This window comes from Dama dama, chromosome 1 (assembly GCF_033118175.1).
Source record: "Dama dama isolate Ldn47 chromosome 1, ASM3311817v1, whole genome shotgun sequence".
Lineage (NCBI taxonomy): Eukaryota > Metazoa > Chordata > Mammalia > Artiodactyla > Cervidae > Dama > Dama dama.
Window position 1 is genome coordinate 23,490,112 of NC_083681.1, and position 17,464 is coordinate 23,507,575.

General features: G+C 37.2%; 2 protein-coding genes across 5 annotated transcripts in view; one reads left to right on the forward strand and one right to left on the reverse strand.

Moving 5' to 3' along the window:
- IL18 (interleukin 18) overlaps positions 1–6,006 on the reverse strand; it is a 28,611-nt gene extending 22,605 nt beyond the window's left edge. For all 4 annotated transcript variants that reach the window (XM_061144798.1, XM_061144790.1, XM_061144781.1 and 1 more), the window contains exon 1: positions 5,821–6,006. The gene's annotated coding sequence lies outside the window, so the exon portion shown is untranslated. The remainder of the gene's footprint in view (positions 1–5,820) is intronic.
- A 2,575-nt stretch (positions 6,007–8,581) lies between these two features.
- On the forward strand, positions 8,582–13,864 carry TEX12 (testis expressed 12). Its single transcript, XM_061126824.1, has 5 exons — positions 8,582–9,200; positions 11,243–11,321; positions 12,039–12,150; positions 12,241–12,292; positions 13,059–13,864. Exons 2-5 carry the CDS (start codon positions 11,259–11,261, stop codon positions 13,201–13,203), a joined length of 372 nt encoding a protein of 123 aa, XP_060982807.1. The 5' UTR covers positions 8,582–9,200; positions 11,243–11,258; the 3' UTR covers positions 13,204–13,864.
- The last annotated feature ends 3,600 nt before the right edge of the window (positions 13,865–17,464 follow it).

The window sequence follows — 17,464 nt, forward strand, 5'->3', positions numbered from 1 at the left end:
TAGGTCTGTTGTCTTGGCAGGAGGTGAATTCAAGGTCTTGTGAGGCCACCATCTTGAACTGACTGTCCATTTGGTGGCTATTTAACAGTATTACCTAGATTCAGTTCATATATAATATATAAGCATACATATATGTACATATACACATATGTATGCTTTTTATTTTACATTTATTTTTTTAGAGAACCACATGATTCTCCATAAACATTGTTTAAATTTAAAAAAAGACAAGACTTGAGAGAGTATCAGTGAAGTATATGCATCACCATATGTAAAACGGATAGTTGGTGGGAAGTTGATGTATAACACAAGGAGCTTAGCCTGGTCTCTGTGATGACCTGAAGTGGTAGGATGGGAGTAGGCAGAAGGGAGGCTCAAGAGGGAGGGGACATATATATATATATATATATAAATAAACTCATGGCTGATTCATGTTGCTGTATGGCAGGAAGCAACACAACATTGTAAAGTAATTATCCTCCAATTAAAGAAAAACACAAGAGAAAGAATGAGCTTTTGGAATATCTAAGTGCCTTGATGAAAGGGGTCAAGGCAAAGTGGGGGTGGGGATATTGAAAATAAATGGCTGAGATTTCCAAAGAAAATTATACCTTCTAGACAATTTCATAAAAATATGGCCTCCAATATTTTAACATGGTTTGTAAATATATCCTTTATTATTTTTTCCCCTGCTAGAATGTAAATTCCCCAAGAGTAGGAATATCATCAGCTTTAGTTTTGTGAACCTGGTGCGTAGCAGACATCTGATAAATGCTTGCTGAATGAATGAATACATATCTAAAATTATAATAAAAGTAATGCCACAATAACCTGTTTGTCTCAAGAACTTCTGAGATGTTTAAAGAATAGCCTCACTTACAATATGCCAACGTGAAAGCAGATATTTTTACCAGGTAGAAAAGGCACTTCTATGTGGCAATGGTTCACAACTCACTTGGCCTACCAGCTTTGAAACTGTCATTCTAAATAAACTATTTAATTTGGAGTTCACATATTTCATTTTGCCTATAAAGTGAGATTAATATTTTTATTTTAAATTAGCTTGATTCTGCCTAGTTCAATTCAAATAAATGCAATTTGCAGTGTAGTTAAGTTTGCCAAAAGCTTGAAAAGGAGAGTAGGCTAAAGAACTTGAACTTTTTTTCTGAAAGTACTTATTTCCAATAGAAGAAAGACATGGCGAAATTTATGTTTCAAAGAGCTCTCTCTGGCACCAGTATAGAAAATGGATTTGATGAGATATTAATAAATTTTGACAGAGACCAGAAAACAGCTGCAGGAACAATTTTAACAAGTTAAGAGTTGATGAAGCTACAAACTAAGGCAGTGGCTCTAGGCATGATTCAAGAGAGACTAAACGGCATTTTTTAGCTGATTAGTTGCGAGTCAAATGGAAAAAGGAGGAACTGAGGATGACTTCAAAGTTTCTGGCTTGGGCAATTTGTTGAGTGATTACCTCATTAAGAAAACAGAATGAAAGATAGGCTTGAGGAGAAAATTATTAAATCAGTTTTGCAAATCTAAGAGAGAAGAATCACAGAAGTCAAAAAGCAAAGGAACTTCAACAAGAAGGAGCTGGTTGGAGTCAGAAGCTGCAGAGTCCATAATTTACATACAAGCTTAAACTTGTTCATTGAATTTGGCAATTAGAAATTTTTGATAACAGTAGAACAGTTTAGGAAAAGTGAAGGAAGGGAAGGCAAGTGGACAAAGATCTAGAACAGAATGGGATGAAAAAAAAGTAAAGATATTGAATATAAACTGTCCTTTTAGGAAGTTTAACTATAAAGAGAGAGGGTGGCAGTTACTGGGGGATAAATAACTTGCAAATTACAATTTCTGGCTCCAGATCCATAGTCCCAACTGTAGGATGTACTAATGAATTATCTTCTCAAGTATGTCCAAATAACCTGTCCCAAACTGAAACTTGGGCTTCCCAGGTGGCAGAGTGGTAAAGAATCTGCCTACCAATGCAGGAGACACAAGAGATGTGGGTTTAATCCCTGGGTTGAAGATTCCCTGGAGTTGGAAATGGCGACCTGCTCTACTATTCTTGCCTGGAAAATTCTGAGGACAGAGGAGCCTGGGAGGAGTCCATAAGGTTGCAAAGAGTTGGACAGGAACGACCTACCCAACCAAACTGAAATCTGGGAGTTCTTCTCAATTCCTTTGTTTAACCTTCTCCTGTCTCAAAAATACCATAGATTATAACTCAGAAATGTGCCCAGAATTTGGTGTCTCCTCTCCATCTCCAGCAGCACTATTTAAAATCTAGCCTTTGTCATTTCTCATATCTTCTATTTTAATTTCCTCTCCTTACTTTTCTTCCTTTCAGACTCTCCTTCATCCCACTGTTTAGCCAGTTATTTCCCCTCAGGCCAAAATTTCCCCTCCCTTTTTTGCCTGCCAAACCCTTCTTCACTGTTTATCCTTTAAGCCATAGCTCAAACATTTCCTCCCAGAAAATGGACTCCTCCACACTTAGCTTATCCTTCTCTCATCAGTGCCCACAACCCCCTCCCTGTGTTCATGCTTCTAGAATAGTTCTTATTACCCTGAATTAAGATTACTTTGATTACAAATAGGTCCACCCATCTTCAATCTGAGTTTATTTAAGACCATGAGATGCCTTTTGGGTTTTGACTCTTCAACACCTGGAAAGAGCTTATCACATAGTAGGAGCTCAAAAAATGTTAAATAAATGTTTGCTATGATAAACCTTGTTGCCATGACAACACTGTGTAAAGAGACTGGTAGAAAATTTTTTTCTATCTTAAAACTTTAACTCTGGGGCTTCCCTGGTGGTCCAGTGGTTAAGAATCCACCTTGCAATGCAGGGGACATGGGTTTGATCCCTGGTCAGGGAATGAAGATCCCACAGACTGCATAGCAACAAAATCCGCGTGCCACAACTGCTGATTCCATGCTTCAGAGCCCCAAGCAACTAAAACCTGACACAGCCAAATAATAATAATAATAATAATGAAACAAAAAAACTTAAACTCCATCCGAAAGCCACTAAGAAAGGGAAAGAACAGGGAAGTCTGAAGACAGATTTTTAAAAATGGAATTTCTCAAATATTCTTCTTCTTTTTTTCTCTAGTATTAATAGTTTTACTTTCTCTTTTATTTCATGCAAGTGTTTATTTTAAATTCTTTATTTTCTTAGCATTTTTTTTGTTAGATCTTAAAACATCTAGATTACAAGTATTGTGTTCCTCTTCCTCTCCCACTGCCCCCAACTTTCCTCTTTTCCTTCCTCATCCATGTTCCTTTGCTTTCTTTAATCTATAAAAATTATAGGTCCCATCAGATAAAAATGATTTGAATATTTCAGGCTAAGATTCCGACACTATTAACTTTTTCTTTTTAAAGAGTTATAAACTACTCCAGACAGATCCTTTCAGGAATATGCAGGAATAATTAATTCTTTGCATCAATAAGAAGTTTTAGTTATACAAGCCTTGGAAACTAGCCAGAGGCTAGTGAATGGTAGAAAATCATTCATCTATCATAAATGGTGATTAAACCATATATGTTCCAATCTTTTCTGGGGTAAGTCATTTAATTCTGAGGGCCTCAGTTTCCTCATTTGGACAAGAGAGTGTTGAAGGGTCAATATTTGAGTTTTTGTTTTTTCCCCCAGCTCCAGCATTCTATAATTCTAGATTCTAGTTAAGGTGGCAGAGAAAGAGACATTTATATGTGGCAAGCACCTTAGTAACCACTTCCTCATAATTCAAAGACAATACTTACCAATGGAGTATTTATTATATAACCAGCTTTATTAAGCCACTGGGAATTTAAAAACATACTATCAGATTAAAAGTCAAAATGTCTTGAAATTGAAAAGCAATAATGATTATGTTTACCTTTGCTGTGGAATTTCAATTCTGTGGAATAGATACAGGATGAAATGAGGAAGCAGGTTACCTAACTAATTCCCTAAAATCAGGTAGGTAATCATCTTGACAGCAACAAGGTCAGAATAGAACTCTTCAGTTCTGTAAGTCATTTTGTCCTTCAAGATTTTGCCATCTTATGAAGGTAAGTATGTAGGCATGGTAAAGGTGGGGAGTGGAAGAAGACTCAGGTAAAAATTTGGGTAGCTATTAAATGATAAAAGGTGTACAGTATATAATCAACTGTTAAATACAGGCTCAAAGCAAGAAGCCAAAATAGAACTGCTGGATTGACCTTGTGTGAAAAGGAGAATTGAATTTAATCCTGATTGCTTGATTGAAGAGATGGAGCACATGGGAGAGCATTTAGGTGATAATTAACACCATACTATGGTGAGAGGTGAGCTGAACGGAGCTATTGTTTTGACTGTAAAAAAGAGCTATTTTTTTGACTGTAGTGAAACAATTCTGCTGTCCTGCACTGAACACAAGGTAGGGTGGGTTAGACTATAGAGGGCTTGGAAAAATCACATAGAACATATTTAATCTCACAGGCAATAGGAAAGCAGATTACTGAGCTGGCAATGACACAACGAAAAAGATTAGAGAGGCTATGAAACTATGATAAGAATTCATGAATGAATTAATGTAAGAATTCATAATATTTACATAGGGATATTATGGACAAGCCAGATTTTAAAAGATATTTTGAAGGAAGATTTAATAGAATTTGAGACAGCTGCATGCAGGCATGGGCTTCCTGGTAGCTCAGATGGTAGAGAATCTGCCTGCAATTTAGGAGACCAGGGTTCAATCCCGGGGTTGAGAAGATCCCCTGGAGAAGAGAATGGCAACCCACTCCAGTATTCTTGCCTGGAGAATTCCAAGGACAGAGGAGTTTGGTGGGCTACAGTCTATGGGGTTGCAAAGAGTCGGATACAACTGAGCAACTAACACACACACACAGATGGCATAAAGAATTTAAGTGTCCTATTTTTTGTTATTCAAGCTTCCAAATTAAGATATTACTCATCCTTTTCCTTGCTGTGAAATAAAATTCTCCTGGGGAATGCTATAATATTGTCCAGTGTAGCCCAGCATAAGAGTGCCGATGCAGATTCCATCAAGATTTCGTATTAATTTTTTGTTTGCTTTTAAAATAGTTGATTCAGACTTGAGACTCCCTTTAAAGAGAAGCTTATTTATTTCAACATTCTAAAGCAGCGATTCTTGGGGGTTCATGAGGTCAAAGAAATTTTCATAATAATTCTAAGATGTAATTTGTCATTTTCACTCTCGTAAGTGTACAATAGAGTTTACCAGGGGCTACATTTTGTGTGATATTGCATAGTCTGAATATAGAAGCAGATGAGAATACGCCTGTTTTTTTTTTTAATTAGGCCAGATGTTAAAGAGATTTGTAAAAATGAAAACAATTTCACTCTTCACAGGAGATTTTTTTGCAATATATAGTTATCCATAATTTAAAATGTTATTTAGTTATTTATGCTAATATGTCATATGCCTATTGTTATCTTCAAATAAACAGGTCATTATTTTTTACCTTTCTCAGTTTTAATTTCTAACATAGCAAAGGACAGTAATACAATAAATAACCCAGAGAAACAAAAATTCTTCAGGATCCTCAATAATTTTTAGGAGTATAAAGAGGTCATAGGATCAAGAACATTTCCTCTAAAGTGATTCCAAGAGTGGCTAAAAGAGAGAAAGATTTTCTTCTGACTGTGCTATCTATGTTCCTTATGTTGTTAGCAACTAGTCTCCCATCATAGTGATGTGAGAGAAGTTAAATTCCTCTCAATCACTTTTCTATCTTATCACTTACTTCTCATCTCCATGCTTGAGTTTCTAAATAGCAAGTAATGATATTTCTTACCTGTGCTCAATAGCTTCCTAGGAGAGGAAAGGTGATCTGAAAGGTTTGAGGTCCCTTTCTTTTCTTTATAGAAGACGGCAGCCCCGTCAGCAGCCGAAGCAGGCAGCCAGCAGCTCTGAAAGCATCTGGGAGCAGAACTGCCCGTCCGGATCCGACAGCGGTCTGGGAAGGAGGTGGCCTAGCGCTGGGGAGAAAGGAGGAAGAAGGTGGAGGGAGGAGACTGTTCTGGCACGCCTCGGACCCGCCTTCAAACGTGGGCTCTTTCCTAAGGCAGTGAAACCTGAAACAAAGTGTCAGAGAATAAGGATATGAAATCACTTAATGGAATCATTTCTTCTGTTGCAGTTCTGGCCCTTCAAAGTTTGTACCTCTTTCTGAAGTACACCCAAACACTTAAAAAAAAAAAAAAAAAAAGCACCTGCTTGGTCAAATCAGAAGCGTTTTTCTCACATTAATTTTTCTCTTTTGAGACTTTCTAGTCAGGTTTCAGCACATTTTCTCATCTAACTGTGCTGAATACCATGGGACGGCAGAAGCGGAACACGACTTAGCAACTGAACAGTGCTGAATAATCAGCCCTACTAGGCTAAGTCCTGAAATGTAATCACCCCACCTAAAATGAAACTGGTAAAGAGCAGAGTGTTACTATCACAGCCTTGAAAATAACTAACAGAAACAAAGTTTCTTAGCTAATTTTCTCTTGAACATCTGCTAAATTGTATTACCTTGCTAGCTAGGGAATTAGCACAGTGATTTTTTTGTTTGTTTTCACTTTTTTTTTTTTTTGCCAGTTCAGAGACTGTATGGAAATAGGGGTTCTAGAATTAGGAAACAAAACGTTTATAAAAACAGCTAGTTGAGGTGTTTTTGTTGTTGTTGCTTGTGTGTTTTTTTAATTGTCAACAAGATAGGGTTTTCATTTCATAACGTCAAAGAAACATTATGTCCATAGCAGTGATTACAAAGGAAGTCTAAGATAGGATGGTTGAGGATGCTTGGTACAGTGGTTATCAGAAGGGAAAAAAAAGGACACTTAAGAAACCAACGCAATGTTGTAAAGCAGTTATTCTCCAATTAAAAATAAACAATAAAAAAAGTGCATGATGGGACTTCGCTGATGGTTCCGTGGTTAAGAATCTGCCTGCCCATGCAGGAACATGGGTTTAATCCCTGGTCTAGGAAGATTCCACATGCCCTGAGGTAACGAAGCCTGTGCATACAGCTACTGAGGGCAGGCATCCTAGAGCCAGTGCTGGCAATGAGAAAAGCCACTGCAACGAGAAGCCCATGCACTGCGACTACAGAGGAACCCACAGTTGCTACAGCTAGAGAAGCCTGCACGCAGCAACGAAGACTCAGCACAGCCATAAATACATAAATAATCTTTAAAAACTTAAAGTGTATTACTAAAACTGATGACAAGTTTCACCCTCTGGGTTGTTCAGTTGGGTCAGTTAGCACAAAAGCATTAAGTAGAGTCAAACTGTGATTTAAATAAGCAGAACACCAAGCAAGTTAATTTTAAATGGCCCATTGCCAATTATTTCTCTCCAGTTGTAAAAGTGCATAATGCATAATTTACCCATTTCTTACTTTTGGGACAAACTTTTTTTCTTTTACATAGAGCAACCCAAATGTGTCTATGTCCTACCTACTGCATAGGGTTTTTTGTGAAAATTAAATGAGAGGATGGTAGCTCTTTGAATATTTTAAAGTGCTGGACAATTATAACCCTCTGCACCCTCACATTTACTCTCACTTATGTATTTTATATAACGAAAAAAAAAAAAAGAAAATGTCCATGGTATCCTCTTAATCCGATGTAAGCATTTATGTATTAGGTGGAATCATTTTTCTCATCCCAATGTTCTGCAGTCCATGGGGTCACAAAGAGTTGGTCACAACTGAGTGACTGAACAAAAACACAAAGTTTTCCTGGAAATATTTTAATAAGTACATAACTACCTGTTTGGCTATCATACAATGTGAAGGCTGGGAGAGGAATTAGATCAGTATTTCTCAGACTTTTGGATTTAATGGACCATTAAGAATAATAACAACGGTAATGATAATAATGAAAAGATAAACATTGATTGGATAACTTTATATTTTACCAAGTCAGGGTATTAAATTTTTTTTTTAATTTTATATTTTTATTTCTTGAGAGGACACCTGAACACCAAAAAATTTAGGACATAGCATCAGAATGACAACGTTTCCCTTCATTTTTATCACAAATATGGAATGTTTCTATATGCATTGCTACCAGGCCTCAGATGGTGATCAGACTCTTTAATAGACTATCAATTGTGTTCAGTTGCACCAACTCTTTTTCAATTCCACCAACTGTAGCCCTCCAGTCTCCTCTGTCCATAGGATTTTCCAGGCAAGAGTACTCCAGTGGATTGCCATTCAGCTGCACATAATCATGTGGTCCAGTTTTATTGAATGACTTACATTTCACAATAATAGCAACTCAAGTTAAACTGAGTCCCTTTTGCCTAGGAGTTGAAACAATCGGCTTTTTCACAAACGATAAATATATACACACAATACTTACAAGTCTTTATAACAGCTAACATTTAAAAAGCCAAGGGGGGGGGTGGGCATTAATAATACGTATATGTCAAGTATAATTTGCTAAGGTGCAAGATTGTTGACCTGGAAGTTACCTGGATTGTTATAGGAAGTGTTACTGACCTTTGTTTTATGAGGTAATATGCTTTTCATTTTCTTTCACAACTGAACATGAAGTGTAGAATGTCTGTCTTTTAAGTTGCAGGTCCAAGTCACCACATTAAAGCTCCCAATGAGAGTCAATTTCAAATACGTCAGCCACAAGCGTTACAAAATAGTTTTTTGGAAGCTGCCAATTAAGTTGACTAAACTGAACATCAAGAATGGAATTTTCTAAAAAATTATAATCCCCAAAGTTTGCTTGCACCAAAGAAAAGGAGATGAAGGAACGGATTTCTGGATACAGAAATCTCGGCTTGCTGAGCCACGGAAACTCAGGTTTACACCGTTCTTGGAAACAGACCATCTGCAACAGGATGTTACTTCTACTTGGAAAGTGGTGGTGGTGTGCCACTGTTGTGTGTTCCCTGTCTGAGGTTTCAAGAGGCTGGTACACACTGCCTTTCTCTGACAGTTCTTCCTTGGTCTTTCTTTTTAAGGAACCATCCTCAGATCTCCCCCTTCTCTAGACAAGCACTGGGAAGCGAGAGTTTCGCTTCACGGAGACTCCAAGCCGAGAGGCCTGCTGGGAGAAACCCCCTCTCGCTGGAGGCGGCGTGGGCGTGTCACGTGACCTGCGCGCTGCCTGCCGGGAAGGCCAACGCTGCAGCCTCCTCATTCCCGCGCTTCGGCCTAGGAGGAAGGTATGGCTGCCCGACTGATGTTGGAGTAGGGCAGCGGAGGATGAACGCCCAAAGGGTGTGACTGCGTGTGAAGCGAGGCAGTGAGAGGGGGATGCTTACCTCGCAGGGTCTCTAGTGGGGCTGAAACGCTAGTGGGGAGGAAAGGGGAGGTGGGGTGGGAGGTGAGAAGCAAGGTAGGTGTGGTGGCCTGAGGGCCCCGGCGGGAAGAAAGAGAGGGTGAGGAGAAAACGATTGCTTGAGGCCGAGAGGTAGTACTTGGTAATGACGATGGCTCCAACGCATCAGGTTGCACAGCCAGGGTTCTGGGCTGTGAACGGTATTTATTGAAGGCGGAGCCCCAGTCTCTTGACGAGGTTCAGCTGAGGCCTTAAAGTGAAAGTGGTGAAAGTGTTAGTCGCTCAGACTCTTTGCGACCTCATGGACTTTGACCCCCCAGACTCTTCTCTCCATGGGATTCTCCAGGCAAGAATGCTGGAGTCGGTTGCCATTTCCTCCTCCAGCTTATCTTCTTGACCCAGGGATGGAACACAGGTTTCCTGCATCGCAGGCAGATTCTTTATCTTCTGAGCCACCAGGGAAGCCCAAAACTGTGACGGAGGAAGTCATCTGTTTTTTACAGAAGCAGAATTACCTAATTAAAAGAGTTTTGATTTGATATACATGCATGTTCTTTGAATGAGGCGAGAAGAGGTGTAAAAGGAAAAGGGAAGAGAAAGAGGAAGGGAGACGAGAACAAATCTCATGTTGGCTTCCCTGAAACAGTCTCAGACTTCCCAAGGCAAAGCAAGCACTACTGTGCATGTGTTGTATTTTTTTTTTTTTTTTTACAAATTAATGTTATAGCGCTTAAGTTTACATATTAGAAAGATACTGACAGCAATGTAGAAGCACAGTTTGGAGTTTGCCAAACAGACATCTTTATTGTTTGTTGCTGCTGTCTTTCTGTCATATATATGATTCTTAAATAGGACTAAGCAAACAAGATTCATTACAATATTCCAGGTCCACATAGTTTCTCAAAAAGCAAGCAAATTGATAACTTGAGTGTTGACAGGAATTCTCATCTATTAAGATGAAGAGATTATATCATTCTAGGTTTCAACATTTTCCAAGTTTAATCTTTCAGGCTCACAGGATAGTTATCTTCAGAATTTTTGGGAAAGCAATTTAAAACTAAAATTTAATGCTATATGAAGGTAAGATAGGACGTAGAAAGAGAAGTCTATTTTAGACTAGAAAAGATCTTGGTTCTTCTAGTCTGGCCTAGTTTTACATGTTTGCATTTGGTCAGCTATCTCTGCCTCTGTTTTTTCACATCTGTAAAACTGAGATTGAATTAGGTGAACTATAGGATTTTTTGGGCTTCCCTGGTGGCTCAGTGGTAAAGAATCTGCCTGCCAATGAAGGAGGTGCGAGTTTGATCTGTGGGTCAAAGATCAAACTGTGGGTCCAGAAGATCCCCTGGAGAAGGCAGTGGCAACCCACTCCAGTATTCTTCCCCGGAAATCCCATGGACAGAGGAGCCTGGCTGGCTACAGTCTCAGACACATCGTAAGTTGTAAGTCTCAGACACGAATTAGCGACTAAACATCCAATCAGCAAGATTTGTTTCAACATTAAGATTTTGTGAAGGCAGAAAAATCTTTCATGAATCCTGAAACAAAGTAGAAAGTGCCAAAAGAGACTAGTTTGATTGTAGAGGGAGTAGGGGAAATCACCGGACTGGTAGGCTGGCCGTAGGTGCTCTACCACGCAATTTGAACTTTTTGAACTTTTTGAATTTGAACTTTTTCTGGAGCAGTGAATGGTTAAGGAAAGGTTCTTTTGAGTGTAGGAATGCAGTAATCAGAGTTTTGAAAGATTGCCCAAACAGCAATTGGTAGGATGGAACAGTGGAAGGATAATTTGAGTAGTTTAGGTAAGTGTTGAATAATAAGAGCTTAAACTAACAGTGACAGGAGGAGTGGAAAGACAGGGAAGGATTCAAGAGAGCTGTATTGTGGAGTTTGCACCTAAAATTGGCATTGCTCTAAACTTTGCAGTTCCTGCCTCCAGAATATGATGGCGAGTCACCTTGCAAAACCTGATACTAGAAATTGCAAGAGACCAAGAGAGTTAGAGGTAATCTTTATGCTTGTGGAGCTTTACTCTTTTATATACTTCTCAAATTTCTTCATTTAAGATAATTCTGTTGATAAGTGGAATTTAATGCCTTCATATTCCCAGAGCTGGTGTTGTCCCAGCAGGAACCATGTTGATTCCAGCAGCCTTTTCACTAAGTATAGGCTTCCAGGAAACTAGTGGGAGGTTTCTTTGCGGTAATTTGTGATCTAGAGACAGAAGTGGGTTCATGCCTTTTGATATGTAGCACTTTAAATAATCATTTCAATATATATTAATAAATAGGATACTTAGGTACTGTACCTACTGATATTTTTTGAAAAAGAGTACTATATCCTGCCACTTTTCACTGCTGCCCCTACCAATTGATCAGTTTACATTTGAGACATTATTTGTTCCCTTAAAGATTATGTTAGCTTGCAAAAATTTGCAAGCATATAGCTATTACCCAAATGAAAGTTTTGCTTGTTTGCTATGGCAGCATCTGCTGGCTCAAGATACAGGAAACTTTTTCATCAGGGAATTAATAGCATTTTCAAAGTCTAATGTAAACTTACAATAAAATGAACAAGTGATTATTGGGCCTACATTTCCAGCATGCTTGCTTTTTTCTGAAAGAGGTTTTATTTGCCTTTTTTTTTTTTTTTTTTTACAAAATGTATATATCTTAAAGATCTTATTAACTGTTTGCCTATTTCCTTTACTTTCTTCTATTAGCCTCAAATGCCAGATAGTCCACAGCTGTCCTCTCTTGGAAAATCAGATTCTTCTTTGTCTGAAAGCTCTGGACTATTTTATAAAGATGAAGCCCTGGAGAAAGACTTGAATGGTGATGTGTAAAGTGCTTATATTTCTATATGTTGATTTTGTAATGTGGAAGCTATATTATAGTTCATAACTTAGTGATTTTTTTAAACAGATATGAGCAAGGAAATTAATCTAATGCTGTCAACATATGCAAAGATCTTAAGGCAAGTACTTATGGTATATTCTTTTGAGTCTTTATTTTAGATATAGAAGTTTCCTTCTGGAAGCTCCATGATGGGAAGTTTAGCTCAGGGTCTAAAAAACCTATCTGGTAATTATTATTTTTAGATTTTTTATTCTACCTGTTTCTTAGATTAGCTGGTTATTTTCAAAGACTAACTTTTCCACTAAATATCCTTTGTTTTGATACTCTCAGAGCTGAAATGAGGCTGGATATATTTTGTTTTCTGATTAGATGATAAAACACTTAAAATTTTATGAAAAAATTTTCAGAAAAATACCATTTGGTGAAGTTAACCATAATAATAGAGTGATACTGAAGACAAAGCAAATATTTATATTTATGAAATATTAAACATTATCAATATATATTTGAAGGCTGGATTTAAGAATTCTGTTGACCTGAAACTATCATGTTTTATAAGGTGTTTTTTGGAGAACTACTGGGCAGTCACTGTATTTAAAAGTAATGGTTTGTGTGGCTGTTAAAATAATGTATGTAGTTTAATATTAGAATTATAATGTATAAGATACACATTCTGCTGTGTCAAGGGACTTTGAATAGTCAAAAATGTTTGTGGAACTAATTTAACATATTGAGCAGTGTTGGTAAATTAATGAAGCCGACTATTGTACAAAGCCATTTAAATGAAATAGCTAACAAATATAACATAATAAAGCATATCACTTTGTTGGTGTGTTTAGGTATTATGACTATTTGGTTTAACATAAAACCTTTTTTTCCCTTAGTGAGAGAGCAGCAGTAGATGCATCTTATATTGACGAGATAGATGGACTCTTCAAAGAAGCCAATACTATTGAAAACTTTCTAATACAGAAAAGAGAGCTCCTGAGACAGAGGCTTACAGTGATTGCAAACACACTACACAGATAAAATTGTGTACTTAAAATAAGCTGAGAATTTAAGCTCATTATTGGGTTTTTTTCCATTTTTTTTTTCATTATTGTTTTAATGAAAGAATGACATTTGTGCTCAATGTGCTCTAGTTGTTAAAAAAAAAAAAATTACACCTTAAATGTAGAAGGGGAAACCTTTAAAATTTCTTTTCTAGATTTAAAAGCATTAAGATGGACATTAATATGAAGTATGTAGCCTTTCTTTTGAAGTCTGATATTTGGCATATTTTGTAAAAGTGTAAACTTTAAATTTTTTCTTAAACATCCTAGCCTTTCTTAAATTTCTAAAACAAGACTCAGTGGATTAATTTGATAATATTTAACAATATTCTACTTTTTCTTTTAGAATATTTTGTTTAAACAGTAGATAGAGATTTAAGGTGTCTTTCATGGTTAGCATTGAAAAGAAATTAAAACCCAAAAGTAATCTGTCCAGTTTCTCAATATGTAAACTGTGCTATTGCTATTTAATACTACCATTTGATTATTTTCACTAATATTATTATACAATGTTAATAAAAATTTGTTTTATTATCATGTTGTTTTTATTATCTATGTTGGAGAAGGAAATGGCAACCCACTCCAGTATTCTTGTCTGGAAAATCCGATGGACAGAGGAGCCTGGTGGGCTATAGCTCATGGAGTCACAAAGAGTTAGACCCGACTGAGCGACTGAGCACAATAAAAATTTGGCTTCAAATTATTATCTTGTGGTAAAATAAAAACTAGAAATTTCTAACTAGAACTTTATATGAATTGACTTTTTTACACATTAACAGTATCAATGGTGCAGTTAATGAAGTATATTTAGAAGCCTTAGCAAGCTATGTGGTATGGGATAAAGATTAGTGGTCCAAAAGTAAAGAGATTGGTTAAACAAGTCAGCCTTAGTGCGTCATTTCAGTCCTGTTATAATTCAGGAATTGAATTTGGACTAGGAAATCTCTAATATTTTTCTAGCAAAAAAATCCTCCCTTTGAGGAGAGTTTGGGGAGAATGGATACATGTATATCTGTGGCTCAGTTCCTTCACTGTTCACCTGAAACTCACATTATTAATCAGCTATACTCCAATACAAAACAAAAAGTGTTTTTTAAAAAAATCTTTACTTTGTTGGAAGGTACTACGACTTTAATGAAAACTTTGAATATGTTATATATAATTTATATAATAACTAAATTGATCAGATTTTAAAAAATCACAACATTCACTGTTCAATCATACAGATAATTCTATTATGTATGTATTTTGCCTATATATGTAATCACAAATTTGCATATATATTTAGACAGTACCACAGGGAATTGGTGTTCCTCAGGTGGACAGCATGTTTGCCCTGCTGCCTTCTAAATGTTAAAATCTCATTTCATCAATTACTACCTTAAGGCATATGTACCATGTAAGATAAATATTCATACAAGAAAGGATTGAAAGGATTGAAAACAGTAATGTAATATTTACTAAGTATATTGGTTACAGTAGAAAACTTACTTGGCTCATAGGCAGGTATGTTAATGGCACAGGATAGGTTGGAGGTCAGTAAAGATTAGAAATAGGATTTTAAAAACTAAATGCAACAGGAAGACTATATTTGAGTTGGTATGACAAATCAGCTGGATTTTGAGTTGTTCTGTTGCCTTACAGAGTTCTTTAATGTTTAACTGTGAAAATGACTGCTAGCTTGGGCAGAAGTTAGCAACATTAAGAAATGTTCTTGAGTTATTTTTTCTTAAATATTTATTATTAATGTAAAAGATAAGGCTAGCATTGTTTCAGAGTAGATTTTGATTTCATATTATATTTGTTATACCTTTTTTTTTTCTTTTTACTGTGCCATATGGGATCTTAGTTCCCTGACCAGGGATGAAACCATGCCTCCTGCATAGGAAGTACAGAGGCTTAACCACAGGACGGCCTGGGAAGTTCCAATACTTGTTATATCTCAATAGTTTCACCATTGCTCAGTATCTGGTTCTTCCCTGTGCAGGTTAAATTTGATCATTTCATTGGGGATGTGTTTAAGACTGGGGAATGACTTTTAGTCGTAATGTTATTTACCAGTCAGAACAGACACCTCCTAGGGAAGAAGTTCGTGAAAGTCTAAATCAGGCTTATTTTTTAATCAAACTTGATATCTTTGGTACCATCCACATGAGAATAATTATCTTAACAACTGGAAATATGCTATTGCAGGAGTATATTTGCCCTTTAATTTATACTTATCACTCATTTCAGTAAAATTTTGTAAGTTTATGTTATTTTTCAATAATTACAAATCAAAATATATATTGAATTTCTTTATATCATGATCTGCTAGACACTGTAGGGAGTACAGAACTCTTTGTTCTCCCTTCTGACAAGTTTAACCACTCCTTTCTTTTTTTTTTATTTTAAATTTATTTAATTGGAGGCTAATTACTTGACAATATTGTGGTGGTTTTTGCCATACATTGACATGAATCAGCCATGGGTGTACATGTGTTCCCCATCCTGGACCCCCCTCCGCATCCCATCCCATCCCATCCCTCAGGGTCATCCCAGTGCACCAGCCCCAAGCACCTTGTCTCATGTATCAAACCAAGGATGTTGTTTCATGCATCCAGAGAAGGAGTGGCTTGATGAAATTGATACCCTGGGTCAGCTGACTTAATCAGTGGACAGATCTGAAAGAGGAAAGTATACAGAGGGAGACCACTACTGGTGGTCCAATTTCAGTATTTCAAGCAGCAACTTATCATAAATAGGGATACTTGTCCTGAAAATGAGACTAAGAGAGATTGTACATGTTTTGAAGCCCCACCCCTCAACTGGGCTGGCAATCTGTTTCATATATGATAATATACATGTTTCAATGCTATTCTCTCAAGTCATCCCACCCTTGCCTTTTCCTACAGAGTCCAAAAGACTGTTCCTTACATCTGTGTCTCTTTTGCTTCTCACATATAGGGTCATTGTTACCATCTTTCTAAATTCCATATATATTCATTAATATACTGTATTGGTATTTTCCTTTCTGATTTACTTCACTCTGTATAATAGGCTCCAGTTTCATCCACCTTATTAGAACTGATTCAAATGCATTCTTTTTAATGGCTGTAATCACTCCTTTCTTGAAATACACTTACATGTCTTTGCTAGGAGGACATGTTATATCAATGTTAAAAGTATTTCCTGGAACACCAGGAATTCCCTGGTGTTCCAGTGGATAAGAACCCACCTGCCAATGTAGGAGACATGGGTTCAGTCCATGGTCCAGGAAGATTCCACATGTCACGGAGCAACTAAGCCCATGTGCCACCACTACTGAGCCTACATACAGGCTCTAACTATTGAATCCCATGTGCCTAGAGCTTATGTTCCACAACAAGGGAAGTCACCGCAGTGAGAAGCCCGTGCACTGCAGCTAGAGAAAGCCCGTGTGCAACAATGAAGACCCAGTGCAGTCAAATAAATTCTGTGGCACTGCTATTAACTCCTTTTATTGGGAGTTATTAGAAGGCTTTGATAAGGGGCTCACAGAGGTAGATTTTGAAATGGGTTTTTGAAAAGGAAAGAAGGAGGGTATTTCAGGCAGGGTGAAGTTTGTTTAAAGGCACCGAAGAATAAAAACACTTGGCAAATCATTTTACCGGACCGAGAATTCACAAAAGGGAATAGTGTATCATCTACACTGCTAGAGAGCAGGATAGAATCTGTTCTCGATTTGTAGCACAGTATTAGGTAGATTGGAGCTCAGAAATATTTGTTATATTAATAAAATGATGTATGGTTATTCGTTTTTAAGGGTATACCTTCACAGGGCTTTATTCATGTTAGATTTTTGAGAATGTTTTGTAAATTAAATGACTAGGAAACGAAAGAAGAAATGCTAGAAGGGCAGAGAGACAAAGGATGAAGGGTAGATTGTGGTCAGATTGTAGAGTCTTGTTGACAGATTAAATTTGGACTTTATTCTGTAAAGGAAATCTGAATCATTCAGAGGGAAGGAGTGGCACGATGAAATTGATACCCTGGGTCAGCTGACTTAATCAGTGGACAGATTTGAAAGAGGAAAGTTTAGAGAGGGAGACCACTATTGGTGGTCCAATTTCAGTATTTCAAGCAGCAACTTATCATAAACAGGTTGTAGGGATACTTGTCCTGAGAGTGAAACTGAGAGAGATTGTACATGTTTTGAAGCCCCACCCCTCAATCCCCAACCCCACCCCCTCCTATTCTGTCAGTGAGCCAGGGACAGC

What these genes read in the sequence shown, in the direction of transcription:
- TEX12 (XM_061126824.1), top strand. Translation starts at nt 11,259, where the DNA reads ATGATGGCGAGTCACCTTGCAAAACCTGATACTAGAAATTGCAAGAGA. An exon ending in AGAGACCAAGAGAGTTAGAG is followed by an intron (nt 11,322 to 12,038) that starts GTAATCTTTATG and finishes TTCTTCTATTAG; the next exon opens with CCTCAAATGCCAGATAGTCC. An exon ending in ACATATGCAAAGATCTTAAG is followed by an intron (nt 12,293 to 13,058) that starts GCAAGTACTTAT and finishes TTTTTCCCTTAG; the next exon opens with TGAGAGAGCAGCAGTAGATG.